The 25,556-nt window shown below is 39.1% G+C and overlaps 1 protein-coding gene across 1 annotated transcript in view; it reads right to left on the bottom strand.

Moving 5' to 3' along the window:
• The window catches only part of IL20RA (interleukin 20 receptor subunit alpha), a 33,507-nt gene extending 11,954 nt beyond the window's left edge, over positions 1-21,553 (bottom strand). The window contains exons 1-2 of the mRNA XM_081044349.1: positions 21,300-21,553; positions 2,340-2,475 (exon numbers count right to left, since the gene is read on the bottom strand). Coding sequence (XP_080900475.1) covers positions 2,340-2,475; positions 21,300-21,423 — 260 coding nt within the window. The 5' untranslated portion in view covers positions 21,424-21,553. The remainder of the gene's footprint in view (positions 1-2,339; positions 2,476-21,299) is intronic.
• Positions 21,554-25,556: the final 4,003 nt, after the last annotated feature.

Genomic DNA, 25,556 nt, shown 5'->3' with positions numbered 1-25,556 from the left:
AGACAAAAATGACTGTATTCTCTTTTTGTTTTTTTAATGGTACATTAAAAAACACAATCAGAAAAGTATAATCTTTAATTAAAAGAAAGAAAAAAGGAAGGTATAATCAAGAGAGAAATAAATCACCATGAAATATATTACCCTGAAACATTTGGTATGCAGCTCATTATGCTTATATGTAACCAGAAGGATAATTAGATAGTTAAATATATAGATAAAAACTGGATTATACCAGATACAGTTTTAAGAAAAATACTAATTTAACCTGACTTGAACTTTAATATAAAAAATAAATTGAAGTAAATTACAGGAATTGCTGTAGTTCAAATGTTTCATCATCGCAAGCGATATTAGTTCCTAAAAATATTTTAAATTAAGAAAACAGTTTATTGGAAAATATTGAGAGTTTAATTATTAAAATGAAGTATTTTCATTTTAGATCGCATTTAATGATTTGCTACTGTAAAAATCAGTACACTTACAGTTTTTCCCCACCTTCTGATTTGTTATATTATTGTTTAGGTTCAAACATTTACAAGAAAGTTTGATAATCATATTTCCCATCACTATTTAGTCTTAGTTCTACATTTTGATGGTTACAATGCGTGCTACCAATCTTTTTGCCATCCTAGTCATTGCTAATTTCTTTTTTCGGTAATATCCACCGATATTACCTTCCATATTGGAGTTAGTGACTTTATCCTTAGTTAGTGGTTTTTATCCACCCAAGAAGGTCTCAGGAGATTGATATCCTGAATTCCAACCTGCTCGAAAATGCATCTGTTGAACTTGATTAGTCTTTAGCCACTCCTATTTTTCCCCTAGAAGATGGATCACTGTCTTCTGCTGCCAGACAGAAATCACCTCATCCCCTTGCCTGACCTGAGTTCTGCTTTTGCTATGATGGCCAGAAATCATTTCATTGTCTTAAAGTTCAGCAACTTCATGAGAAAATGTTTTGCTATTCTTTTATTAAATTTTCCTAGACATAACATACATGTATGATAAGCAATTTCAGACAGTCATTACTACCTGTTCGAATATTACTATCAGTTAGTTGTAATAGGTTTCTCAACTCTATGTAACATTTTTATTTCCCATCATTTCCTTAAGTTCTGCCCATTAAAAAAAAAAAAAAGCTCTTCCTCTTGTCTCAGAATCTCTTCTTTGAGAAGAGACTGTTACTTTGAGCTTTCTCATTAGAAACATGTTGCTTATGGACTCAAACTATGAATAATTATTTATCTGAATCTTTCTCCTACTTCCTGGGAAAGCTTTTCAAAACTTTTAACTTGTGTTCATTTTTGTGTGTCTCTCCCTTCCAGTAATTATGGATAGGTGCTGTGCTGGTTTCTTTGGGACCATTACTGCTTGAATGGAGCCAGCTGTTTTGTTGCATATTAGGTGAACGGTTATAGGAGAGAGGGTTTGTCACACACCTGCTCACTGAATTATATTATTCCCTTTGCCTGGGAGCCTGCTCATCCTCAGGTGTGGGACTACGGGAGGCTGATGTGGCTCTTGGCACGTCTGCCAAGTCACTCCACCTCACTCCAGCCTTCCCCCGGACCTGTGATGTCACATGAACCTGATTTCTCTTTCAGCTCCTCCTTCTCTGACGTTCCGTGGCACCAAACCAAGGCTCCATGGGGACATTTCCTCAATTTCTGGTGGCTAAGATTACACATCCTTAGATTGTTAGGTAAGCCTCTTAGTCCTGTGACATTTATTCTTGGGAAATCATTTTCTATTGTTAGTATAAGAAGGTATAGGTTTTCTTTTAGCTTTTGCAGTTGTTTTCCTTCAGATTTCACAGCATTTGGCTTGTATGCTTCATAGTTTGTGACGGGGTTGTGGCCATTTCCTTCTTTGCTTTGAAGACGGGTATTGTCTATCTAATTTGCACTCTTTCTTGCTTGCAATGAGTTTTGCGGGAGAGGTGAAAAGTAAAAATGTCCAATCACTACTATCTTTAACAGGAACAGCTAGCTGCACAGAATTCTGCCCTCAATTTCACTTAAAAATGTCTGTAATTCCAATAAATTTAGATGTTTCAGAGATGATGGAGTTCCCACTTTGTTCAGCCACAGAATAACATTTTGACCAACTTTTCTCCATTTAAATAACTTCCCCTTTCCTAAGCACCCAATACTACTGTTTCCATGAATAAACTGTTTTCTAATTTAATCTAACAAAACATAGCAAGAAAATCAAAATGAAATCATCTAAAATTTGTTTCAAATATTTATTTAATACAAAAGATGGTTTATCTTCACACAATTCATAGGAGTTTGAGTCTTATGTTTAAAAATTAACCAAAAGCAAAAGAGCCAACTTACATGAAATACTGCACTGTGTAAGTAACTTCCATCCCTGGTAGGCCCTCTGGAGGACTCCACTGTAGGACATTCTTCATGTTTATAGATGAGAAGGTGATGTTTGTAGGCTTAGGCAAACCACCAGAGACACAGGGAACTGAAAAGAAGCAGCGAGACATCCAGGTCTTAGTAGAGAAAAAGGAAAACAGAACTACGATGGTAGCTAGGCTCTAGATACCGCCTTCCAGTACCCATGCCCTGTGTATTTCCTCCCAAACTGGACCTAAGCCGACACCGTGAGTCACTTCAATAAACAGAATGTGGCAGAAGTGACTCTGGGACTAAGCCTTAAGAAGGCCTGGAAGTTTCCACTTTTGCCTTTTGGAAGCCCTTAGCTGCCATGTAGAGGTTGGGCAATCCTGCTGGAGACACCATGTTGTGAGGTCTTGTGATGAGGGAGAGGTTCCGTGTCCCAGCTGAGCCCAGCCTTCTAAGCAAGGGGCCGGAGTGAACAGTCCATCTTCTGGAGACATTCTAGCCCCACCTGCCATAGATTGAAGCTGCATGAGAGACTCCAAATGAGACTAGCAGAAGAACCATACAGCTGAGCCCCAGTTAACCTTCAGAATTATGAGAAATAATACAATGAGTGTTTTAAACCACTAACTTTGGGGGTAGTTTGTTATGTACCTGCAGATAACTGAAACAATCCCTTTACTAGATACAGAAATACAATTTAGAATAGATATCCTCAAAAGCCCAGAGTTCTGGAGGTTGGAGTGGGATTAGCTTTACTCAAGTATATATAAAGCACTAATTAGAAAAGAGTGAAAGAAGATTATTTATTTATTTAAAGATTTTAGTGGGGAAGGGGAACAGGACTTTATTGGGGAACAGTGGTGTGTTTTTCCCCTGGAGTCTCATCAGCTCCATCCAAGTCAAGTTGTTGTCCTTTCAATCTTAGTTGTGGAGAACACAGCTCAGCTCCAGGTCCAGTTGCGGTTTTTAGTTGCAGGGGGCACAACCCACCATTCCTTGCGGGAATCAAACCCGCAACCTTGTGGTTGAGAGCACGTGCTCCAACCAACTGAGCCAGCTCATTGACTTCATTCTAGTTGCGGAGGGCGCAGCTCGCTGGCCCATGTGGGAATCGCAGTGACAGCTCTGTTGCACAGAGCCTGCTCTCTAACCAACTAAGCTACCCATCTGCCCTGAAAGAAGATTAGTTAATTAAATACTGATAAGTTCACATAAGTTCACAGTCTAAGAAAAACTGTATCTTCATCCTTTGTAGAGAAATAAAGAATTGAGAAACTGCCATAATATTAGAAAAGGACAGAAAGTAAGTGAAGGATAGTTTCTTATAAAAGAAAACAAGGAAATTCTTGAATTCAGATAAATGAAAAAATTCAGTGGTAGCATGTAGGAATCAAAATATTAATTTAAACTACTGGAGAGATCCAAGTACTGAGTTATAAACAATCAGATTATATGAAGAACTTATCCTATCACAAATTGTATAGTCTAGTCAGCGAACTTGGAAAAACATCAAATTTTGATACTGTAAATCAAACTTAGGAAATAAAATTTAGCTAAGTCCCTAAAGCTGGTCCAATCTTGGCTAAAGTCCCATAATTCTCGTGTACATTAGCTGGGACTTATGTCAGAGAAAGGAATTAGCTTGATGCTTATGGTAATCTTTGGCTGAGATTAGCTCATACAATGCATTGTAATTCCACAAGCCAAATGAAAAGAAACAAATTCTTTATTTTAGAATTAAACTTTGTAATCTGACCCTGATGCTAAGCCAAAATAATTTCTTTAACATGTGGCAGAGTAACCAAAATATAGGCCGTTGACTGTGTGTTTATGTGTGCATGTGCTATATTTGTAATGACTCCTTTAACCTTACCATTTTTAAAAAATACCTCAGTTTTATGTTTAATAAGAAGGTTACATACTCAAAGAGAAGCACTATTAAGTGATCACCGTGTGGGTGTGTGTGGCGGGTAGTAGAGAGGATCTCAAAAGGACACAGCCTCCCCAGTGTCTGTCTTTGATTTCTATTCTTCTATACTAACCATAATATATCATACCGTACTATATTCTAACCATACTGTATCAACTGCTATTGGCTTTTTCTGGAAATTATATCCAGTGACTACTGATCAGTGATCTAATACTGCTCTGTGCTATCACTAGGTTCTGAATTTTAATCATATTTTTGAAGATGAAACACAGAACACGGGGAGGCAGCACCATGAAGTATAGTATTTCCCAACCCTGCAAAAGTGAGAAATACTTTCAACATAAAGAATCCCAAGGATCTTTCCACATCTAAACGGCTGTGGTCCTACATGTTTAGATGGCACTAACATGTGAAGAGTGGTTATCATCTTGTAAGAGCTAAAATTAAAATAGACTGTGCATTGTAATATCACAGATGGAAACATTACCACCAACACATGGTTCCACAGAGCTAATTGATAAGGAACTAGAATGTTCTGGTTTGTGGCAAATTGAGTTTGGAGATTTAAAATACCAGTTATCTTAGATTTTAAAATCCAGGCATATTTTCTCAATGTTCACGCTATCCAAATCTTTACAACATTAGTTTCTGTTTATCTTTTAATATAAGTAAGCAATTGACAGAACTCTCAAGTTGCCTAAAACATACCCAAAAATGTTTTAAGAAATAAGTTGTAACAGAAAAATGGATTATTTTCATTTAAATTTCTTGGTCACTGTCATGAGGAAACAAAGCAATTTTGCTTTTCCGAAATGAACTTTACTCTGGAATGTGCCGTCAATCGTTAATGTTTATTGATTCAACAGACATTTTGTTTAATGTTTTGTAATTGTTTAAATAATCCCCTAGAAATGCTATGCCAATTATCAAAATGTTACCAAACTATGGTAATAGTAGATTAATTAAACAGAATTAATAATGTGACAATAATATTAAAACATTAAACAATTTTTTTTCATTATGCCATTCTATTTTTTTTAAAAGAAAATATATTTTGTTATAAATGTTGTGAAATGTGTATACATCTCTGCAAGTCTACATTACAGGGAAATCATACGTATCACAAGTTTGGTAGCCAGCTTCCAAGATGGCCCTCAGTAATTCCCTTTTCCTCATAGCCTGTACAGTTACCTCTCACACTATATCTGGGTTGGTCTCTGTGACCAATAGCATATGACAGAAGTGATGGCACATCATTTCCAATATTAGGTTATAAAAGATCTGTGGCTTCTACCTTGCTTCCCCTCTCTTGGAATATTTACTCTGGGGGAAGCCTTATTGTGAGCAGCCCTATGGAGAGGCACACGTGACAAGAAACTGAGGCTCCCAACAGCAGGTGAAGAACTGAGTCATGCCTCCCGCCAAAAGGCACACTAGTGAGCTTAGAAGTGGATCCTTCAGATGGCTGCAGCCCCGTTTACACTCTTGGGATGGACCACCCAACTAAGCCATCATTGGATTCCTGACCCTCAGAAACTGTGTGAGATAATATTTGTGGAATTAAGCCACTGTGTTTTGAGCTAATTTGTTACATAGCATTGGATAACTAATACAACAAAGACTTTAAAAAATGAGAGAAACTAAGATAGATTAATCACCAAACAACAGGCAAATTAAACTGGAGAAAGAAAAATGTGTCCCCCTCCAATTCCAATAATGTTACAAATGACTCCTGATTTAACAATCTGAAAAAAACACACATGTTATTTTAATAAGTTGCTTTTATCTCTATAAAGAAAATTAAAAATCCAATGAGAAGACTAGAAATTTATTAGCTTTTCAATAGCAAATGAAGATCACAGCAACAACTTTTTGGATTTTTTTAAAAAAAGATAAATGCTTAAAGTTCATTGTAAATACACTGACAAAGATTCAGAGTAGTAAACATCGACTAGAAATACATTATAAAATGCATGTTGCTGTTCTGTACACTATTTCTGGAAAAAGAATATCCCAGCTTGTTAGTCCTGCATATTCTTCATTTGGATTGACATCATTTTTCTGCATAGACAGAAAAGCTAGCAGTTTTGGATCATCTCCTTGTCATTAATCAAAGTATCATTCAGGAGCAGCCCTACTATGAAAAAAGAAATCAGGTTGTAGTATCAGCCCATCTCTACATCTCCCCAAGACATAAAATATTTCTTTTAATGACATGTTCTGCTAGTTTCTAAGCAAATTAAGCCATGTAGTCCTCTTTCTTGACATCTTGTCTCTCTGCTTATAGAAATTTTATTTCCAGAAACAGATATTTATCAATTGTTGGGGGTTGGTAGCACCTTATTTATCCGTATCAGTTATAATTTTTTGTTAATTATGGAATTTTAATGATTTGTATTTGATTAATGGAAATAAGTGGTTCTTACTATGGTGAGGTCTGACCTTTCTGCAAAGAGGAGTTATAAGGACTGCTTGCTCCCTTGGATTAGTTCTGGTTTCATCAGGACATAAGAGGTCTCTAGGCATGATTCAAAATAACGTTGAGAGTGGAATCCATTCATGACAGGCTAAGAGATTCTATTTTAATAGTAGATATAGTATGCGAATAAAATTCAATTTGCATAAGACTTGAAAACATAATAAATACTGTGTAAACCTTTATGTGTTACAGTGTTTTGTTGATGTGAGGCAAATTGGCTAGCATATAATAAACACAGTAGCTAACATTTATTGAATCCTTCCCATGCAGCTAACACTACTCTATGTACTTTATACAACCAAATCATTCAATCCTCACAACAGCCCTCTGGAAGGGACTTTTATTATCATTGCCATTACACAGATGAGGAAACTGAGGCACAGAGAAGTGAGGTGAGCTGCACATGTTCACACAGCTCATAAGCAGATGAGCTGTATTCAAAATCTATGCTCTTAACCTCCTCGCTCACTTGCTACCCTTGGAGTAGAACAGAACCTACTTAGAAAGGGTCTTAGGAAACAGTCATGGGGTGGGAGGGCAATGCTCCAGGCCAGACCCCTGAAATGGGGAAAATTGTGCCCAAAAAAAGACAGTGAGTGTCCTTGGAACTGTCAAAAGATCAGTGTGTTTGGAAAAAAGTGAGGAAGAAAAGAGTGGCCAAGATGAAATTGAAGAAGTACAAAGGAGCTAGATCTCCTTCTTTGTAAGCCCTGGGAAGGAATCTGGATTATATTTGAAATTCAGTGGTAAACTATTGAAGCCTTGTAGGCAGGGGCAGTCATGAGCTTATTTCTATTTCAAATGGATTACTTCACTACTGAGGGGAGAAAAGATTGGATGGGGCAAGAATAGAACTGGAGAGACCAGTAAAGCCATAATTACAGCAGCCCTAGTGAGGAAGGCTGAGCTTGCATCCAGATGCTAGCTGTGAGTATGGAGATGGGTGGGCAGCTCGGAGCTCAGTTTTCAAAGTAGAAACATCAGGACGTCTGGATGAAGTAGAGCTGCAAGAGTCTCATGAGTAAGTGAGTTGCTGTATGATGAAAGTTAAATTAACAGATGAGGATTTATCAAGGAATACTTGCCCTTTTATCTGTTTTGATGATGCAAAGGAGTGATAAAAAAGTAGAAGTAGCACTCTTTTTAAGGAGGAGAACTAGCATATTTAAAAAAGAAAAAACAATTGGTAACTAGTATATTATTATGGTTTTTAAATTTTTGCATAGTTTTTAGGCACTGTGTTTGTTTCCATTTTGAGAAACATAAAGAATGTATAAACATTCCAGTTGAGGTAAGTCATTTTTCTAACCTGCCAGTACTGATAAGATAATTTAATAAACATCAAAGTGAAAATATGTCACGCCCACATAGATATCAGGAGTCATGTGCCAATTTATAGGTAGCAAAAGCATTTTGTTCACATAGATTCATGGCCTAGAATGGAAGTACAGCTCTGATTCTCTGACAGTTCATCGATTTCACTTCCCAAATCATAAAGCTGTTGGACTGACACACATAGTTTTATTTCTGGGAGTGCTGTACCATTGCAACTTTGATTTGGTACACAAGTTTCTTTGTGGTCTTTTTTGCAATTCTTCTAAATGTACCATGTTCACCAGCTACATCAAATTACCTGAAATACCCTAATTTACTCTGCTTTCCTGTGCCTTTGCAATTTTGGTGTCCTACTCCTACAGTATCGTTTGGACCTAAAAGATCCCTTGTTCCTTCATGTGTACATCCATTTAATGAATATTGCTTTGTACTATTTTAGCAACTAAAATATGATGACGCTGTGATGTCAGGTAGGGCATATGTGGTCTCCACTAAAGAAAGTGGGCATTCCTGGCAACAGCCATCTGGGTAACAGGCTGGTCTTTGAAGAGAAAATCGAACTCAGAAGACCTCAGAAATGGGCAGGGCATCTGAGTTCCCTTTGAGTTTTCCTGACCGGAGTATGGACTTTGAGTAATAGAGGGATACTTGAGATTGCCCCCTTGAATTGTGGGTATTTACGATGGCCTCTGCCAGAACAAAGCTGTGAGGGGTCTGCAACGAAGTGTCTACGTAATGAACTTCCAAGTAATGATTGGTTAGCTATATCTTTAAGTCATCATTTAGATTTGTGTCCCCTCTCAGTGTTTATTTTCCTTTTGTTATATCTTGGCCTTTGGGAAAGCTTTCTAGCCCGCTTCATCTATGTTACAGCACATTCTCTCACAGGGAGAACGCTCTGTATCTACTGTCAGGTCCTTCTAGTAGGAAGAGAAGCGATAAATGGCATTCAAAATGCGTAAAATTATGTGAACTTCTTTAGCAGAGGTTTATAAAATGTGGCTGCTACATTGGTTGCAAGAGTTACCTTGCGTACAGGTCTCCAGATGTAGTGAAATGGTATGTGATATTTTCCTAATGGTCTCAAAGTTAATACTAATGTCATCATCTAAATATGTTGCGGTTTTAATTATATGCCTAACAGTAAAATGCATTTCCATTTCATTATATGAGTACTGTGGGAAAAGCCTTAATGCTTTTAATAAATTAGTGCCTGATGAACACTAATAAAAAGTGGTGAGTTTCTCTGAATGAACTCACAAAGAACTAGGGTAATCAGTCTTGTGGTTATCGAAACCCTGCTTTTGGGAGCTCTGAGGCATTCCGACTTTGCTGTTATGGAAAATAGAATATATTCACCCACCGATAAGGAAAACAACCAGACTTCTGGGGACTTCCCCTTTGGGGCAAGTGTTCAAGTATCTCAAGGTCATGAGTAACTAGCAAAGCCTCAGCTTTGAGAAAGCCCGGCCCAGTCTTGCCCAGAGAAAGTCTCCAGCACCCCCAGCCTCTTCTGTCCTTCTGCAGCTGGAGTAGAGTGAAAGAATTACTGGGCTGTGAGCTGTTTGACGTTGGGCATGTCTAATAAAGAGTATTTGTATCCCCAGTGCTTGGTAAATAAATGCTTTAAAACTGAAATAATCAGATGGGGCACTGGTGAGACTCACATAAATAATGAAATCGGGGTAGAACCCAGATTCCCATGAGCATTTGATTGAGGGTGGAACAGCCTGAACCACTAAATCTTGATGGCTTGAAATCAGCTTGGTAAACTTACATTATACACGGGGGATAAGTACAGTCAGAAGATACTCAACCGATGGTTTTTAATGAAGAAACAGTAGCCCGTGGCAAGTGGCTGCTACATATTTCTAGTGTTTCAAGTGTCTTTTGAAATAGGAAAATACCTTAATATGGTGTAAGACCAAAAAAGAGAGAAAAAAAGAAAAAGAATAAAATCATCTCCTGAATGAGTTTTCTATCGTGGGGAACGAGGTTAAAAAGAGTTAATGTACAAAAAGCACCAGAGGGTGATTAATCAATTTCAGGAAGCAAAAGTTATAAACAACTCATCCTAATCACCACCAAAGGAGAACCAAACAGTATGGCTGCCTTCAACAGATTATCTTAAGTATTGTTCTAACTTCACCATGCTGAAAGGCATGTTTTCTTTTGTGTCAAGTTATAAACTAATTCTCTTGAAAAATATTAACTCCTCTCTCCTCCACTCCCCCCTAATTATATATCAAGTTCTTTTAAAAAGAAAGTCATCTAGACAGCACTTAAAATGTAATTCAGGAACTTTCTACTTAAGAAAAGATACACAACTCTCTTCAATAAAGGGCAGGACATAGTTTGGTATTAATATTAGTTCCTTTGAACTTGATTATCTTCCCATAACCACAATCCCCACTATTATTTATCTGCCTGCTCACTGCTGTATATGCATGCTGCCTCAGTTTCTCTATAATAATACTTATATACATGTACATATAAATATGTAACTAAGACACTTATACAGGGCACTTGCCCTATCTCATTGGCTTCTAATAATTATGTGAGTAGGTCAGAGAGAAGTTCTAAGTACAAGAGTTCTAGAACCACAGTGGGGCCTACTCTCTGATCTACCACTTACCAGCTGTGTGCTGTTAAGTAAGTTATTTAACCTCTGTGCCTCAATTGCCTCATTTGTAAAAAGAAACAATGATACTATCTGCCTCTTAGTCTTTGGGATGATTAAATAGGATTCTTTACAGAGACCTCCTAGAGCAGTACCTGACACAAAGAAAGAGCTCGATAATTATTAGCTCAGTATTTTTCTCCACAGTTAACTATTATCATTTTAGCGCTGAATAGATAACCTGTTTTCCCCGAAAACCTAGCTGGACAATGAGCTCTAATGCGTCTTTTGGAGCAAAAACTAACATAAGACCCGGTCTTATATTACATTATATAAGACCCGGTCTTATATTATAGTAAAATAAGACCCGGTCTTATATTAGTTTTTGCTGCAAAAGACGCATTAGAGCTGATTGTCTGGTTAGGTCTTCTTTTCCGGGAAACATGGTAGAAGCCCAGAGAGGCCGAATGACGGCCTGTGGTTATTCAGCCGTATGGCGGATGCGTGAGCCCAGCGTTCTGACAATAACAGGACTCTGTCTACTAGGATCACTCACCTACTGCCTTCAGGAAATGCTCCAAAGAACAGTGTTGTGGTAAGAAGGGATTGTATGATCACTGTAAATTTTGCATGTTAAAGATGACTGCTTCTAAGGAGAGATATAAGAAATTCAATGAGAAAAACCCAAGTGTTTCTTCCTCACTGAAGCTTTACCTGGTGGAACATCAGGTAAACATCATATCCCTCAATCAATAGTTACTGGGCACCGACTATGTGCTAGAAATAGAAACGGATAGGTACTAGGTTAGGGCAGTAGAGGACAAATACACACAGAAGGCCCTGTTCTCATGGAGTCGATAGATATTTTTCTCAATCTTGGACACCATCCATCAATATATGCCAATGTACCCTGCTAGGTATTTGCACATTTATATAGATGAACTGATGCATAAGTGTTATTTCTTTATAGCCACACCCTGATAAGTAAATCTATGTGCTTAAACATGTTTTTGAATATTGCTGTTGGTGTTTAAAGAACTTTAGAGATTACGTTTTAAAATACATGTATTGTTTACCCACCAAAGAGAGTGTACATCTTCCAAGAAGCTCCTTCGGGAATGTTTATACTATAATTATTCCCATGGTACTGCTCAGCTCACTTAGTGGCATTTGAGACATGCTTCCTTTCAGCTACAATTATCTTCAGGGATAGCTAATAAACATGCCAAAAATTCCATCTCATTATTTTATAGTCACACCTCATTTTTGCCCAACATAGATAGCATTTCCCAGACTTGAGAGTTGATTACTCAAGTCTGTTGTAAGGGCCTTTGAATGCTTTTATATTCAAATCACAAATCAAAGAGGAAGGTTTGCCACTTAAGGGGTTATTCTGACCAAGGTATACCAAACTCCACCTGGAACTCCATAAAAAAGGAGTTTAAGAAATACATTGTTGTGAGATTTGTGTGTATAGCCTCCTAAAATACCTATTTTGAATATGCCATATGTCAGCCCCATTGTTAGAAAACCAGTCCTACTACCTTATGTCATCTCTTGTATGTCTTTCCTTCCCTTCCCTTTTGGAAATTAGTGTTTTGATGGCAGAAGCTTGACTTTCTCCACATTTTGTGATCTTCAAAGTGTCTTAATTGATAGTAATGAATGTCATAATAACTGGAAAAGTAGGTAAAAAAAAAAGTAAATGTGGGTTGGAGTCTCTAATACTTGATAATTTGCTTCAGAAAGGAAAAGATAAAAGAAACAACAGCGTCAAAGACAAACCACTTGGGACCACTAAGGTATTGGAAAGAATAGTTGTTGGGAACTCCAAATTCAGTCAATAGGTATTTATTAAATATCAACATACTTCATCCAGTTTACTTTTCAAATCATTTTTACAACTAGTACTTCTTTTATCCTCACAGAAGCAATGTGATTCTTCTGTTAATATCTCCATCACTTGAAATTTTCAAAGAGAAAATTAATATAAAAATGGGAGAAAAAATAATAGAAAAAGTAAGAGGCTTAAAAATAATTATTTAGTGAAGATTTGGAAGAAATTATCTAATGGAGACTTGGAAGTAATTGATAGTATTTACTTCTGTTCATTGTTAATTGGGATATTGAGGCAAATTAGGTTGATGGTGTGATTTTAGACTTTCCAATGAAATGGAATGAAGACAGAAGTGTACAGTCGCCTCTATCTCCTATCAGAAAGGTGAAACACTTTTCAATAGGCTAACTTTCCTCTTCAGTGATAACTAGATGCTTTGTATTTTGAGGGTGATCAGGACTAAGATCAGACCTCTTCAGGGGTGAATTGTGGCCTTAATAAAGTTGTGTAACTAAATGCAATAAAATGAACAGGGGTTCCACATAGGCCTTATTGAAGTTCAGCTCTTTGAGGTACTTATCTTGCCAAAAACATGTGAAAAAACAAACAAAAAAATACTGGTCAGGATAAAAGCAGAGCAATGTGAAGAGCCTACCAATGAAGAAAAGTCAAAGGAGCTGGCGACACTGGAACTTCTCCAGGAGCAACTCAGAGAATGGATCAATTAAGACCTTCCCTTTGCTCCTGCTCATTACAGCTAATAGAAGCCTTCAAAGGACTGTGTTGATTCAGGAAGTGAGAAATAGCACGTAGGACACCAGCTCGATCTTAGAAAACCACAGCTGTAACACTTGTGCTTTTTGATAACTATTTGTGGTTTGATTCAGTATTGCAATGAGCCACAGAACACAGTGACTTGTCCAGGCCGCCAGTGTCCTTGAGGTCAGGCTGCCTGTAGCTACAGAGCTCCTTCCTCCCACCTCCTTGGTAATACCACTCTCGAAAATATCATCCTCTTTGTGGTATTTTGATAGTTGTTGTTGGGTTTTGTTTGTGGATTTGTATAGTTTCATAAGAAAGAAATGTAGGCGTGAAAAAGGAATATTAACTATCTGGTAATTTATAGATAGCAAATGGCTTAGAGCAGGAGTTACCTTTACTGATACTAAATATTAATCCTTGCTAATATTTTAAATGACAACTGTCTGAATTTATATGACATTATAATTATTTCACATAATATGGATGGCAGTCTACTTACGGCTATTTATTGAATTTATGTTTTTCCTTAAAAGCATTTGTAGTATTTATTGATAGTAAAACCCTGATTTGACATCTCATTTCTTCTAATGCATCTTTCCTCAAGTAGATGGAAGGTGATGTGAATAAACACACTCACTGCAATTCAAAAGGCTCAATTAAAAGGCCCCTTTTGATTTATACATGATGTAATACAGAATTGTACACCTGAAATCTATGTAATTTCACTAACAATTGTCACCCCAATAAATTTAAAAATAAAATAAAATAAAATAAAGAAAAAAAAAGGTCCCTTTTTATAGGAAGTCCTGCCTAACTCCTATATTAGATCAATTGCTTTATTCTTCGCTTTGAGTGAATCTTGGTCTCCTCAATTCTGGCATTTATACTTTAATGTAATTACCTGTCTGAGACTGAAATTTCCATAAAGAAAGAGATCTTGTTTTCTTGTTCACCTCAATGCCTAGAACAGTTCCTGAAAGGTATGCATGCATGAATGCATGGATGAATGAAAAGTTGCTCAAAGGAAGACTATTTAAAAAATCACATTGTCTCAAGTTATATTGTAACTTTTGAAAACTCAAAATGGATGCATGGGGTATTAAGGTAATTCTTTTTCAGTAAATCTGATCACCTCAAATATCTCATTTCCCTAAGGTATTTGTTCCTAAACTGCATGTGATATTCTATTTTGTATTAAAAAATATGAGCCAATTTTTAAAATAACAAGGTAAGGCATTTAGTAGATAATTTAGTGAATCTTTTGCAACACATATATTTTAATCTAAAATAGAGGAGAAAGGCTGGCTTAGAATTATATAGATAGTTAGCCTTAAGTATGAAAATGGTCCTTATTGGAGCGAGAGGAAGGATTTTGCAGTGAAAGCGACCCTTAGAAAAGAGGAGGCAGGAGGTAGAGATCTGAGAAGAGTGAGCCCCTCTGCTGAAGAAATTTAAACTTCACTGATTTTATTACACACCCACTGATGGCTCGCTCCCTTTTTTTTTTAATTGAGGTATAATTGATATATGACATTAGCTTCAGGTGTACAACATAATGATTCAATATTTGTATACATTGCAAAATGGTCGCTCTCTCTGATGTTCATGGTATGGAAAGTACAGCAGAAGACCTCATCTCTGCCCTCAACATACTCAGGGGAACCTTTCAGGCATGACACTTCTGCAAAAGTTTCCCTTTGGCAGTGGACATAGACTAACAAACAGGCCGAAGAGGAAACTGCTGCACGAAGCTGAAAAGGGAGCTTTTCTCCACTTCGGAAGCCAAGCCCACGGAGCCCGCTCACCACCCTACAAATCTTTGAGGGTATGGTAGGTGTCATGAATTCAATTTAGTCCTCAAAAGAAATATGTTAAATCCTAAGCCCCAGTACCTCATAAAAATAACCTTAAATTGATATAGGTTCTCTACAGAGAGGTAATCAAGTTCAAAGGAGGTCAGTAGGGTGAGCTCTCTTTCCAATATGACTGGTTACGTATACAAAAGGGAAATTTGGACACAAAGAGAGCCATGCACAGAGGGGAGGTTACGTGATGCGATGAGGAGGACACCCCGTGAAGGCAGAGGATTAGAATGCTGATCCACAAGCCAAAGGACACCAAAGATGGCCAGCAACCACCAGAAGCTGGGGGAGAGGCATGGAACAGAGGCCCCCTCACAGCATTCAGAAGGCATCAACACTGGCAACGTTTTCCTTCCAGAACTGTGAGATAGTAAATACATGCTGTTATTCAGCGACCCAGTTTGTGGTGCTTTGTTATGGCAGCCTTAGGAAACTCCTACAGGAGGTAATGACTTGGAAGTAATACTGGGAGGAGATTCAAGAGAGTAGCAGTTAAATGGGACTTTAACGCTAGGTTTCTATTAACAAGAGGAATTCTGAAAGATAAAGCAGAGGAAATACTTAATTTTAAAGTTTCCAGCCAGCATTCTGTGGGTTTTTTTTTTCTACAGTTCTCTTGTTCTCTAATTTTATATGTAACTTGATACATCTTGGAATTGATTATAATGATTTAATTCATCTATTAGCTTTTGCGTCAAATAATCATAAATGTGGACCAAGAAAAGTAAAAATGCTGTCAGAATATCACAAGCATAGCATAAGTGTAATGTTATAATTAAGACAGATAAAATGATTTTGCTTATTAAAATATATGCTACATTTTTTATTATCATGTAGGTAAACATGTCAATCACACCTGGTAAAACTGTACATTGAAGAAAAAGATGCAAGTTAAAAAAATCATCATAAAAATATCAAGCATATAATGAACGGTGCTTTTAACCAAAGAATGCAAATTTACTGAGTAATATTTTGTGAAAAGTACTGTCAAGCGCTAAAAAAGGCAACACAAAGATATGCAATTTTATTAAAAATATTATAAAAACAGTATTATAAACAGCTTTATGTTGAAATGCTTAAAGTATTATTTTTTAGCATTAATAATTCTATTTGCCTATTATCTTTGTCTGTAATCAAAGTTTATGTGTAAATGGAAAATATGCACCTTACCCATGACTCCAAGAGTCGGAGCTATATAGAAAGGTACACTCAGAGCAGTGAGGCTCCCCTCTTATCCCTACCACCACCCCATCTCCTTATCTGGTCTCCACAGCAAATACTGTCTTTCCTGAATTTATTCTGCAGGAAGCAGAGTAAACGACGTTACAGGCGGTAGGACTGCCATTCTGAAGAGTGAGGCAGGTGATACCTTCAGCCGCATGCTTGGATCTTGGGTTATATGATGGTCTCCAGACATGCTGGGGATGGGCCTCAAGCAGGAGGAAGCCATGCAGATGTACACATACAAGAAACCATCTCATGTCTGCTCCAAAGGCAATGGGAGACAAAGGGGAGGAGATAGTAAAGGCGAATGGATCCCTCAAACAAAAACAGACAACCTTCTCTGCCAAAAAGATGACTGAGAAGACTGCTGAAGCAAAAACCTCTGTTACTGCCTTGAATAACACTTATCCAGAAATAGAAAAATTCTTTCCCTCCCATCCTCTAGAGTTTGAGAGTTTCAGCCTGCCTGAACAGCATCAGATTGCACGCCTCCTCCTGAATGGGGTGCCTGTCATTATCCTTGATGAGGAGAGGGAACCTGAAAAGCTGTTACACTGCTGGGCCCCCTTACCTCTGAAGATGCCCTCTCCTCGGGGGAGTCTAATCTCTTGCAGACTCCTGCAAGCATTCTGTCCATCCTGGATGTTGAACTGCCGCCTCTTTGCTATGACTTGGATATTTAAATGTCTTAGCACTTTATAGTTTGTATGTATGTATTTTTGTATTAATAAAGCAATTTTTTGTTTAACTGTCGAAAACAAATGACAAGCTTGTTTGATGAAAAGAACATCTGAGTGGGCAAATCCTATACTGGCTGTAGGAAAGAACCCAGACTTACACCTGGTTCTTGACCACTAGCACATGGTATGTTTAAAACAAGATGTTTTCATGCAATGTTGAAGAAAATATTGGAAATAATTTAGTTTTGAAATGAGTTTGGCTAGCATGGTAAAGGCATACCCCTGAGGAGTTCTGATTTGTGAAGCAGAAAAGAACTATCTTGTTAAGTAAAAACAAATAAACAAACAAACAAAAAAACGCAAGAGTATTTCTACCTGCAACGTTTCATGTAAGAAACAAGGGGGATATGAAAACACATATACAATTATCTGCTCATTATTCAAAAGAAATATAGTAAGAATCAACCAGAAACTAAGGAGACCTATGGGAGGTGGTGAAATATAGGAACTAGGTCATAGGGATGAGGAGGGAGCGACACGTCTCTGAATGTACCATTTTGTATAGCTCTGGCTCTTAAACCATAGTAACGTTTCACAAATCCTTCCAATACCCCCAAATGAACAAATAAAACCAACCATCCTGTGGAGGAACCCCAACTGAACAAATGATCCTAGCCATACTGCAAGTGGATAACATAGAAGAGCTGAAGAAAAAAAGGACTAATCTAAGTAATTTTGATCAACAATATCTTGAGTGGATATTGTTTTGCTAAAGACCAAAGACCTATACATTAGTGCTATAATCTAGTTAGTAAATGTGCTTCTCATAAGAGAAACTATTTCTGAAACTATTTTATTCTGAAACTATTTTATACTAAAATTGAAAACATTGGTAAACGTATTGTAGTTTCTCATTGTTGGAGAAAGAAGCCACAAATAAAGAAAGGAAGGCCATAAAAACAGACACATAGTTCAATGGAATAGAATAGAGAGAACAGAATAGAGAGCCCTTATGACCCAGCAATTTCACTCCTAGGTATCTATCCAGAGAAATCCAAAATGCTAATTTGAAAAAATTTATGCACCCCTATGTTTATTGCAGCACTATTCACAATAGCCAAGACATGGAAACAACCGAAATGCCCATTGGTAAATGACTGGATCAAGAAATTCTGGTACATTTATGCAATGGAGTATCACTCAGTCATAAAGAGGAATGAAATCTTTTTTTTTTTTTTTTTATTAATTAATTTATTTATTAGTTTCAGGTGTACAAAACAAGGTAATACTTAGACGTTCATCATTTATATCCCTCATACTGTGAACCCCCCTCCCCCCATCCACTATCCCTCCGACCTCACACTGAACCATCACATTATATATATAAAATTATAGTTGGCATTCATTAATGTTTAGCTTCTGATGTACAATGCCATGATCAGGTATCCACAGTATCCCTGAGGTGGTCTCCCAAATAGGACGCATGTCCATCGGATACCCAACAAAATCTTTACAACATTATAGAATACCTTCCCCAAATTAATTTTCAAAAGAAAAACCCTGAGGCCATCTTGTGGTTACCAGCTGCTTCCAAATCCCTTCACCTTTCCCCTTATCCCCAACCCCCTCCCACACACCCATCTAACCACTCTCGGTTTTTTCTCTGCGTCCCCAAAACTGACTCTGATTAGTTCATTCACATAGTCTTTTCTTTAGATTCCATATATAAGTGAGATCATATGGTACTTGTCTTTCTCTTTCTGACTTATTTCACTTAACATAATGTTCTCTAGATCCATCCATGTTGCTGCAAATGATAAGATTTCTTTCTTCTTTATGGCTGCGTAATACTCCATTGTATAAATGTACCACAGCTTCTTAATCCAGTCATCTACCGATGGGCATTTTGGTTGTTTCCATATCTTGGCTATTGTGTAAAGTGCTGCAATAAACATAGGAGTGCATACAGATTTTTGAATTGGAGTTTTGGATTTCTCCGGGTAGATGCCTAGGAGTGGAATTACTGGATCATAGGGTAGTTCCATTTTCAGATTCCTGAGATACCTCCATACTGTTTTCCATAGTGGCTGCACTAATCTGCAGTCCCACCAACAGTGCACTAGCGTTCCCTTTTCTCCACATCCGCGCCAGCATTTGTTGTTTGTTGATTTATTGATAATAGCCATTTTGACTGGAGTGAGGTGGTATCTCATTGTGGTTTTTATTTGCATTTCTCTGATGGTTAGTGAGGTTGAGCAGAGGAATGAAATCTTGCCATTTGCGAGTATATGGATGGAACTGGAGAACATTACGCTAAGTGAAATAAGTCAGGTGGAGAAAGACAAATATCATATGATCTCACTTATATGTGGAATCTAAAGAATAAATGAACAAACTAATCAGAAACAGTCTCATAGATATAGAAAAAAAACAGGGTTGCTAAATGGGAAGGGGGTGGGGATGAGAGAGAAGGTGTGGGGATTAGAAAGCACAATCGGTAACCACAAGATTGCCACAGGGATACGCAAGTCAGTTTGAGGAATGTAATCAATCATGTTGTAAAGATTTTGTAGGATCTCAGATGGACACTTGTCTTATTAGAGAGACCATTTCATTGACAGTGTAGGTGCCTGACTACTGCAGTGTACACCTGAAGCTGAAGCTGAATAATAATGAATGTCAACTATAATTTAAAATATATTTAGTCACAGGATGTGGAGTACAACATAGGGAATAGAGTTAGTGGAACTGTAACAGCTATATACAATGTCAGAGGGATAATAGATTGGGGGATGGAGGTTATTGCTTTATGAGGGGTGTAAATGTCTAACTATTACATTGTTTTGTACACCTGAAACTAATAAAAAAAAGAAAAGAAAAGAAAAGAAAGAAAGGAAGGCCAATATGAACTCTGTGCTGTTGTATTGAAATCAGACGTATCAATGTAAGGTCATCATTTTTAAAATGTGTATTTTCTCTCCCTCTCTCTCTCTTTCTCTCTCTCTCTCTCTCTCAGAAATACAGATGTGTGTGGATGACTGGGTTAGTGTATATATTTATAATTCCCAGCTCTGTCCACTGAGAGAGCCTATAAACAAGATCCCAGTAGCAACGAGCATGCCTGGCACCCCGATCTTGGTTTCTAAATATTATTCTCCAGTAGAAAGACCTAAAGTCCCTTGGGAAGTGGTTGATACCAGGCCTGGGAAGGGGAAATACAAGATAAACCTAGAACGTTTTGTGGTGCTAGAAAGCAATGAGGGGCTCAAAAAGAACAGGTATTGTGGAAAGGTCAAAGGAGCCAAACTAATAAAAGAGCTTTAAATGGCCAAAGCTGGAACAATTTGAGCAGCAAATGTAATAATAATTGTATTGGATTACAATTCAAAAATAAAGAGATGCCCCAGAAAAAAAAAATCTTTTTCTCTATACCACAAATACAGAAAGAAAGAAAAAAAAAGAAAAGAAATCAGGTTAATTAATCATTCTGGTTTACTGGATTTACTGGATTCTAACTGGTAGAGTTTAAACTTAAAACCAAAAACACTTCAGTTTCCAAATGTCATGGATCCGTTAAAAGTTTTATTTCCTAAAAATCAAAGAGCACAAATCTGTACTTTGCAGGTCGTACCTGCAAAGTAAGAAAAAAAAAAAAAAGATGTGCCTAGGCGAGAGGGTATTTAAAAACGCTGCCTCTTTCTAGATCCCATTCTTTTCGAGCAGATCCTTTCAGGGAGTTTGGTTTTTTGCAAGTGCAGACCAACTCCGCTGCAGGGAGGTCCCTGTGAAAGGGCAACAGGTCCCGGCGGCCCACCGAGGGGCGCAATCCGGATAAGGCTTCTTAGCGCGGCCGCCGCGGGGGTGGCCGGAGCCTGCGACGTGCCGGCGACAGCGTTGCGCGCGGTCAATGTCACAGACAGCACGTTGCGAGATGAGGGTACCACTTAGAGCGACCACCGCCAAACTTCCTCCAGCCCCGCAAGGGACAGTGTGACTCACGGAGTCGTGCAAACTTGACGCAGAACCAGGTGTGCGAGCGTGGCGGTGAGTTTCTCCCCGGGGCTCCCTGCGCAGACCCCAGGCCTCCCGCTCCACCCACGGAGGAACGAAGCGCGGCGGGCGGGACGGAGCCCCGCAGCGCTGGGCTGTTGGAGGGGCGGCTCTGGCAGGGCCGCGTCCCGCACTTGGCGGTGCCCGGGGGCGACCCACCTACCTGCGCGTCCCGACGGCGCGGCCACAAGGAGCAGCAGCAGGGGGGGCAACAGCGGCAGGACCAGGCAGCCGGGCGCCGGGGCCCCTCTGGCCGCCGACCTCCCTGGGGGCCGGGGGCCCCACATGGGCTGCCCGACCGAGTCACATCTCAGCGGGAGGCCAGCGGAACCCTGCGCCCCCCTCGCCAGCGGCCGACTGCGGCGGCGGCGGCCTCGGCTCAGCGCCCCCGGCCGGCGGCTCCGGCTGCGCGCGGCGCTCCGCGCGGCCCAGCGCCCAGGGAGGTGGTGCGAGGTCCGCGCCCCACCCGCGTTCCGCCCGAGCCCCGGCTGGATGCCAGGGCGAGGGGAACGGCCCGTGATTTCTACTCCTCAGCCTCTCGTTGTTTCCGTTCTGAGCGTCTAGGAGAGTTTTCACGGCCCCAACCAATGAGGTCACTACGGCAGGTAAAACCTCACTCCAGCAAAGGGGGTGAGGCGAGCTCCCTGAAAAGTGATTCTGGTATTCAGGCCTGAACGTCACGTCTCTAAGGCTTTTGACATGTGGAAGAAGAATGAAATGGATGTTTCTCAACATGCTGTCGGGCACTCCGCCATACGTAGCATTTGATTTCATTTAATCCTCACCACCTGGGAGTCGGTATTGTCCCATATTTTCCTGAAGAGGAAAGGGAAACTCAGAGAGTCCAAGTGTAAGCCTGAATCACGTCTCCCAAGCCTGTGAGCAGCGGTGTGGGAACTTATAGGCCTGATTCAAGGTCCCGTGTTCCTAACGGTTGGGCAGGGGTTGAAATTAAGAAATGTATTGAAATAGGATAAAGAAAATCTGAGATACAGTCTCAGCTCTAGTCCTTGGCAGGGAGTTATAAAAATTGGTCTGTAAATAGAATAAACAATTTAGTTCAAACATGTTCCCTCTCTTTCCCTTACAAACACCTGTTTTCAAATGTACAGATGAAGAAAAACGACCGTAAAATTAGATCAACGACTTTTATCTTAGAAAACAGAATCTTCAGTAATTGAAAAAAAGATTTTTTCTGTGTGGGGGGGGAGGGAGTGACAGGATGGTCAGGATTGGCAGAGTTCCCTAAATATGCTACGTCCTTCTCCCCAGAAAGACTTGAAAATACAGGATGAATCCAGGTCAGCTTGTCCCTTTGGCTGGGACTTGGCTTTGTGATGAGGAACCCAGGACTCTGCAAACCACAGCTGTTTGTCAGCCGTGTTCTTTAAGTCCCACCAATAGGGGGCGCTGGAGGAATACCGACAGCTGGAGGAGGAGCGAAGGGACTTGCAGGTTCTATGTATGGTTCTTGCTGGCAATACGCCCCAGTGGCTCTGTCCTGGCGTGAGCAGCTGGTTATTGTTCCAGTTTCCTGCTGCGTCTTGTACTCCCAGCATCAGCCTCATTGCACTGTTTCAGGAATACCAACAATAGGTCGGCCATGTCCCGTTCTCAGAGGTCTGAGTTCCAGTTTCCTCGCTTCCTCTTCCAGGAATGTAACCTCCACGTCTTCCTTTGTTCCTTCAGTCCCAAGGCTGGTAGTTGCTTGCTGTAGTTACTCTGTCACAGTCTCATAATCCCCTTTTTACTTTTTCAGTTCTCCAACTTCTGTTTACCCAATTCCTCATAGCAAATTCTTTCTTTTAAAATATCAGGTATGGTTCCTGTTTTCTTGGCTGGACTCGAACAGATTCAGTAAGGATTTAAGGAAGGACTGAACATGTTAGGAAGGACTCTGTCTTATTGTAAGTACATCAGCCGTTGTTTTGAGTTGCTGTTCTTACTAACTGTAAATTATATTAGTTTAGCACTATCATTATCATGTCAAGTCCAGTGGGTTAAATGTGTATATTTGCCACAGAAGTATTTTGGGCTCATTATTTTTTGATATCTAAGCTTTAGAACTTGTATGCATTTCTATTCAAACATGAATTGTTCATGGTCCTAAAGGGGATAAAGCAGAGAAACATGCAGCCCTCCCTCCCTTATCCCCTCACTCTTCATAAATTGAGCAGTAACAGTTCATTGTTTCCTCCCACTAGGAAGGGGAAATGGGTAGGATACTTGGGACTTGCAGTCCTTTGCCCCCCATAAGTGGGCTACCCCCTGTTTGTGAGCCAAACAGTAGAATGTATACCCCTCCTTCCTCTCTCCTTTCCTCCTCAGGGTCCCCTTTGCACTTGTCAGCGGGCAAGTCAGAATTTCACTGTTAATAAACTCACCTCTCTGTCCTCAGTATGCTGTGTTTGTTGTAGGATGAGTGTGACCTCAGGAATTTGTAGGTGTTACATTGGTGTTTCCCAGGCATTCAATTAAAGAATGCAGTCATGACTTTTGTTTTTACCTGTGACCCAGAGCTCACCTTAGGGAGTTTCCTTTGTACCTTTAAATTCTTACCCTCCCCTGTGAACTTCAGGAAGACCAGTCTGAGTCCCTCCCTGTGTAAACCTTCCCAGTCAAATCTTAGTATATCCTTCATTAGATTTTTGAAATGACTCACCACATTCAAATGGATATTTTCTTTTACTTATAAATATGACAACCCTCGCCATGATTTACCACGCTGAGATCTTAATTTTTGGAGCCTGACATATGGATTTCTGGGCTTTCTGATCAGAAAGGCCATAAACCAACACCTCCCACCCTCAACAGAAGCGCTAACACTACAAACAAAGAATACAGACTTTTCCTATTTCAGTTGAACTCTAGTTTCCTGGAATACTACTACTAATAATTCTCCTCCACCTCTTCCATCATCATCATCATCATCATCATCATCATCATCATCATCTGAAGTTACTAAATTCTTACTTTGAGCCAGATATTATGGTAAGAATTTTACATGTACTGCCTCCTTAGATCCTTACAACAATCCTGTGAGTGAGTCACGTTACCCTAAGTTACAAAACGAGGAAACAGGCTTGGACAGGTCATTCACTTAATAAGCAACAGAACTGGGATCTGAATCCTGGTTAATCTGATTCCAAAGTCTTTGATTTTCATTACTTCCTTATATGCCTCTTACTCTTAGGAAAATAAAGCAAATATGTTTGAGTGGCAAACTGTAAAATAGCATACATATTAAGATGCATACTTATTAATTTATGAAAAAATGCATCAGTGGTGTAATTTCCATATAATAAGCTCAATTGTGAATTGGAACAGATACCCATTCCTGGACACTCAAGTAGGGCCAAGGGCACGTTCAGTATGTACTAAGGTGTATGTACCAAGGTTCAGTATGTACTCCAGAGTAAACCTGCAGATTAGGGGACAGGTGTTAGAGGGAAAGAGTTGGCAAGATAAAGTTCTCTGAAAAGGGTTGGGGATGGGGACAAATTTGAAAAAAGGAGAGAGTCCTGGGGAGATAATAAGCATTCAGTACTGCAATTTCTAAAATCCTTGTACAGTGGTACATTGGTTTTCGAATGTAATCTGTTCCGGAAGACGATTCGAGTTCTGAAACGTTGGAACACGGCTGATAGCTAGGTCTCAGGATCTTGCACTCAAAGGAAGCCACGTGACATGTTCGACTTCCCAGGCTTGTTCAAAAACCTAAGCATTTATTTCCGGGTTTACGGCGTTCGTAAACTGAAATGTTCGTGAACAGAGACATTAAAAAACCGAGGTACTACTGTAGTCTACTCTTCCATTCTCTGTGAAAATTTGAAGCTACTAACAATTTTTATATTACGCCGTCTGCTTAAATCCAAATAATATCTAATACTTTAAATCCCATGGAATCCAATCTCATTCAATCTTCCTTAACTTTTTCAATTCTTTTGAGAAGTGGTTCATGCATTTTTTTTTAAATTTTGTAATTGTGAAGTATAATACGCATACAGAAAAATGCACAAAGATAGATGTTACAGCTCAATGAGTTATCACAAAGTGAAAGTGTTGATAAGCATCACCCAAGTCAAGAAATAGAACAATGCTGATCCTCCCCTACCTCTTCATTTCTGTGCCAAATCAGTGTGTATTCCATTTTACCAGGCTTCTCTCACTCAACATTAGGCTATGAGAGTCATCCATGTTGTTACCTGTAGCTGTAGTGCAATGCTGTGAAGTTACGCCACAATTCATTTTTTCACTCTATTTTTGATGACATTAGGTTGTTTCTGGTTTGGAGCTATTAGCAATAGTGCTGCTTTGAACATGTTTGTATGTGTCTATTGCTTAGGTGGGCATATTTCTGTCAGATACATACCCAGGTGTGTAATTGCTGCATCATAGGACAGACATAATTTCAACTGAA

This window comes from Rhinolophus hipposideros, assembly GCF_964194185.1.
Source record: "Rhinolophus hipposideros genome assembly, chromosome: 3".
NCBI classification, from domain to species: Eukaryota; Metazoa; Chordata; class Mammalia; order Chiroptera; family Rhinolophidae; genus Rhinolophus; species Rhinolophus hipposideros.
This window is presented reverse-complemented; position numbering and strand designations above follow the sequence as displayed.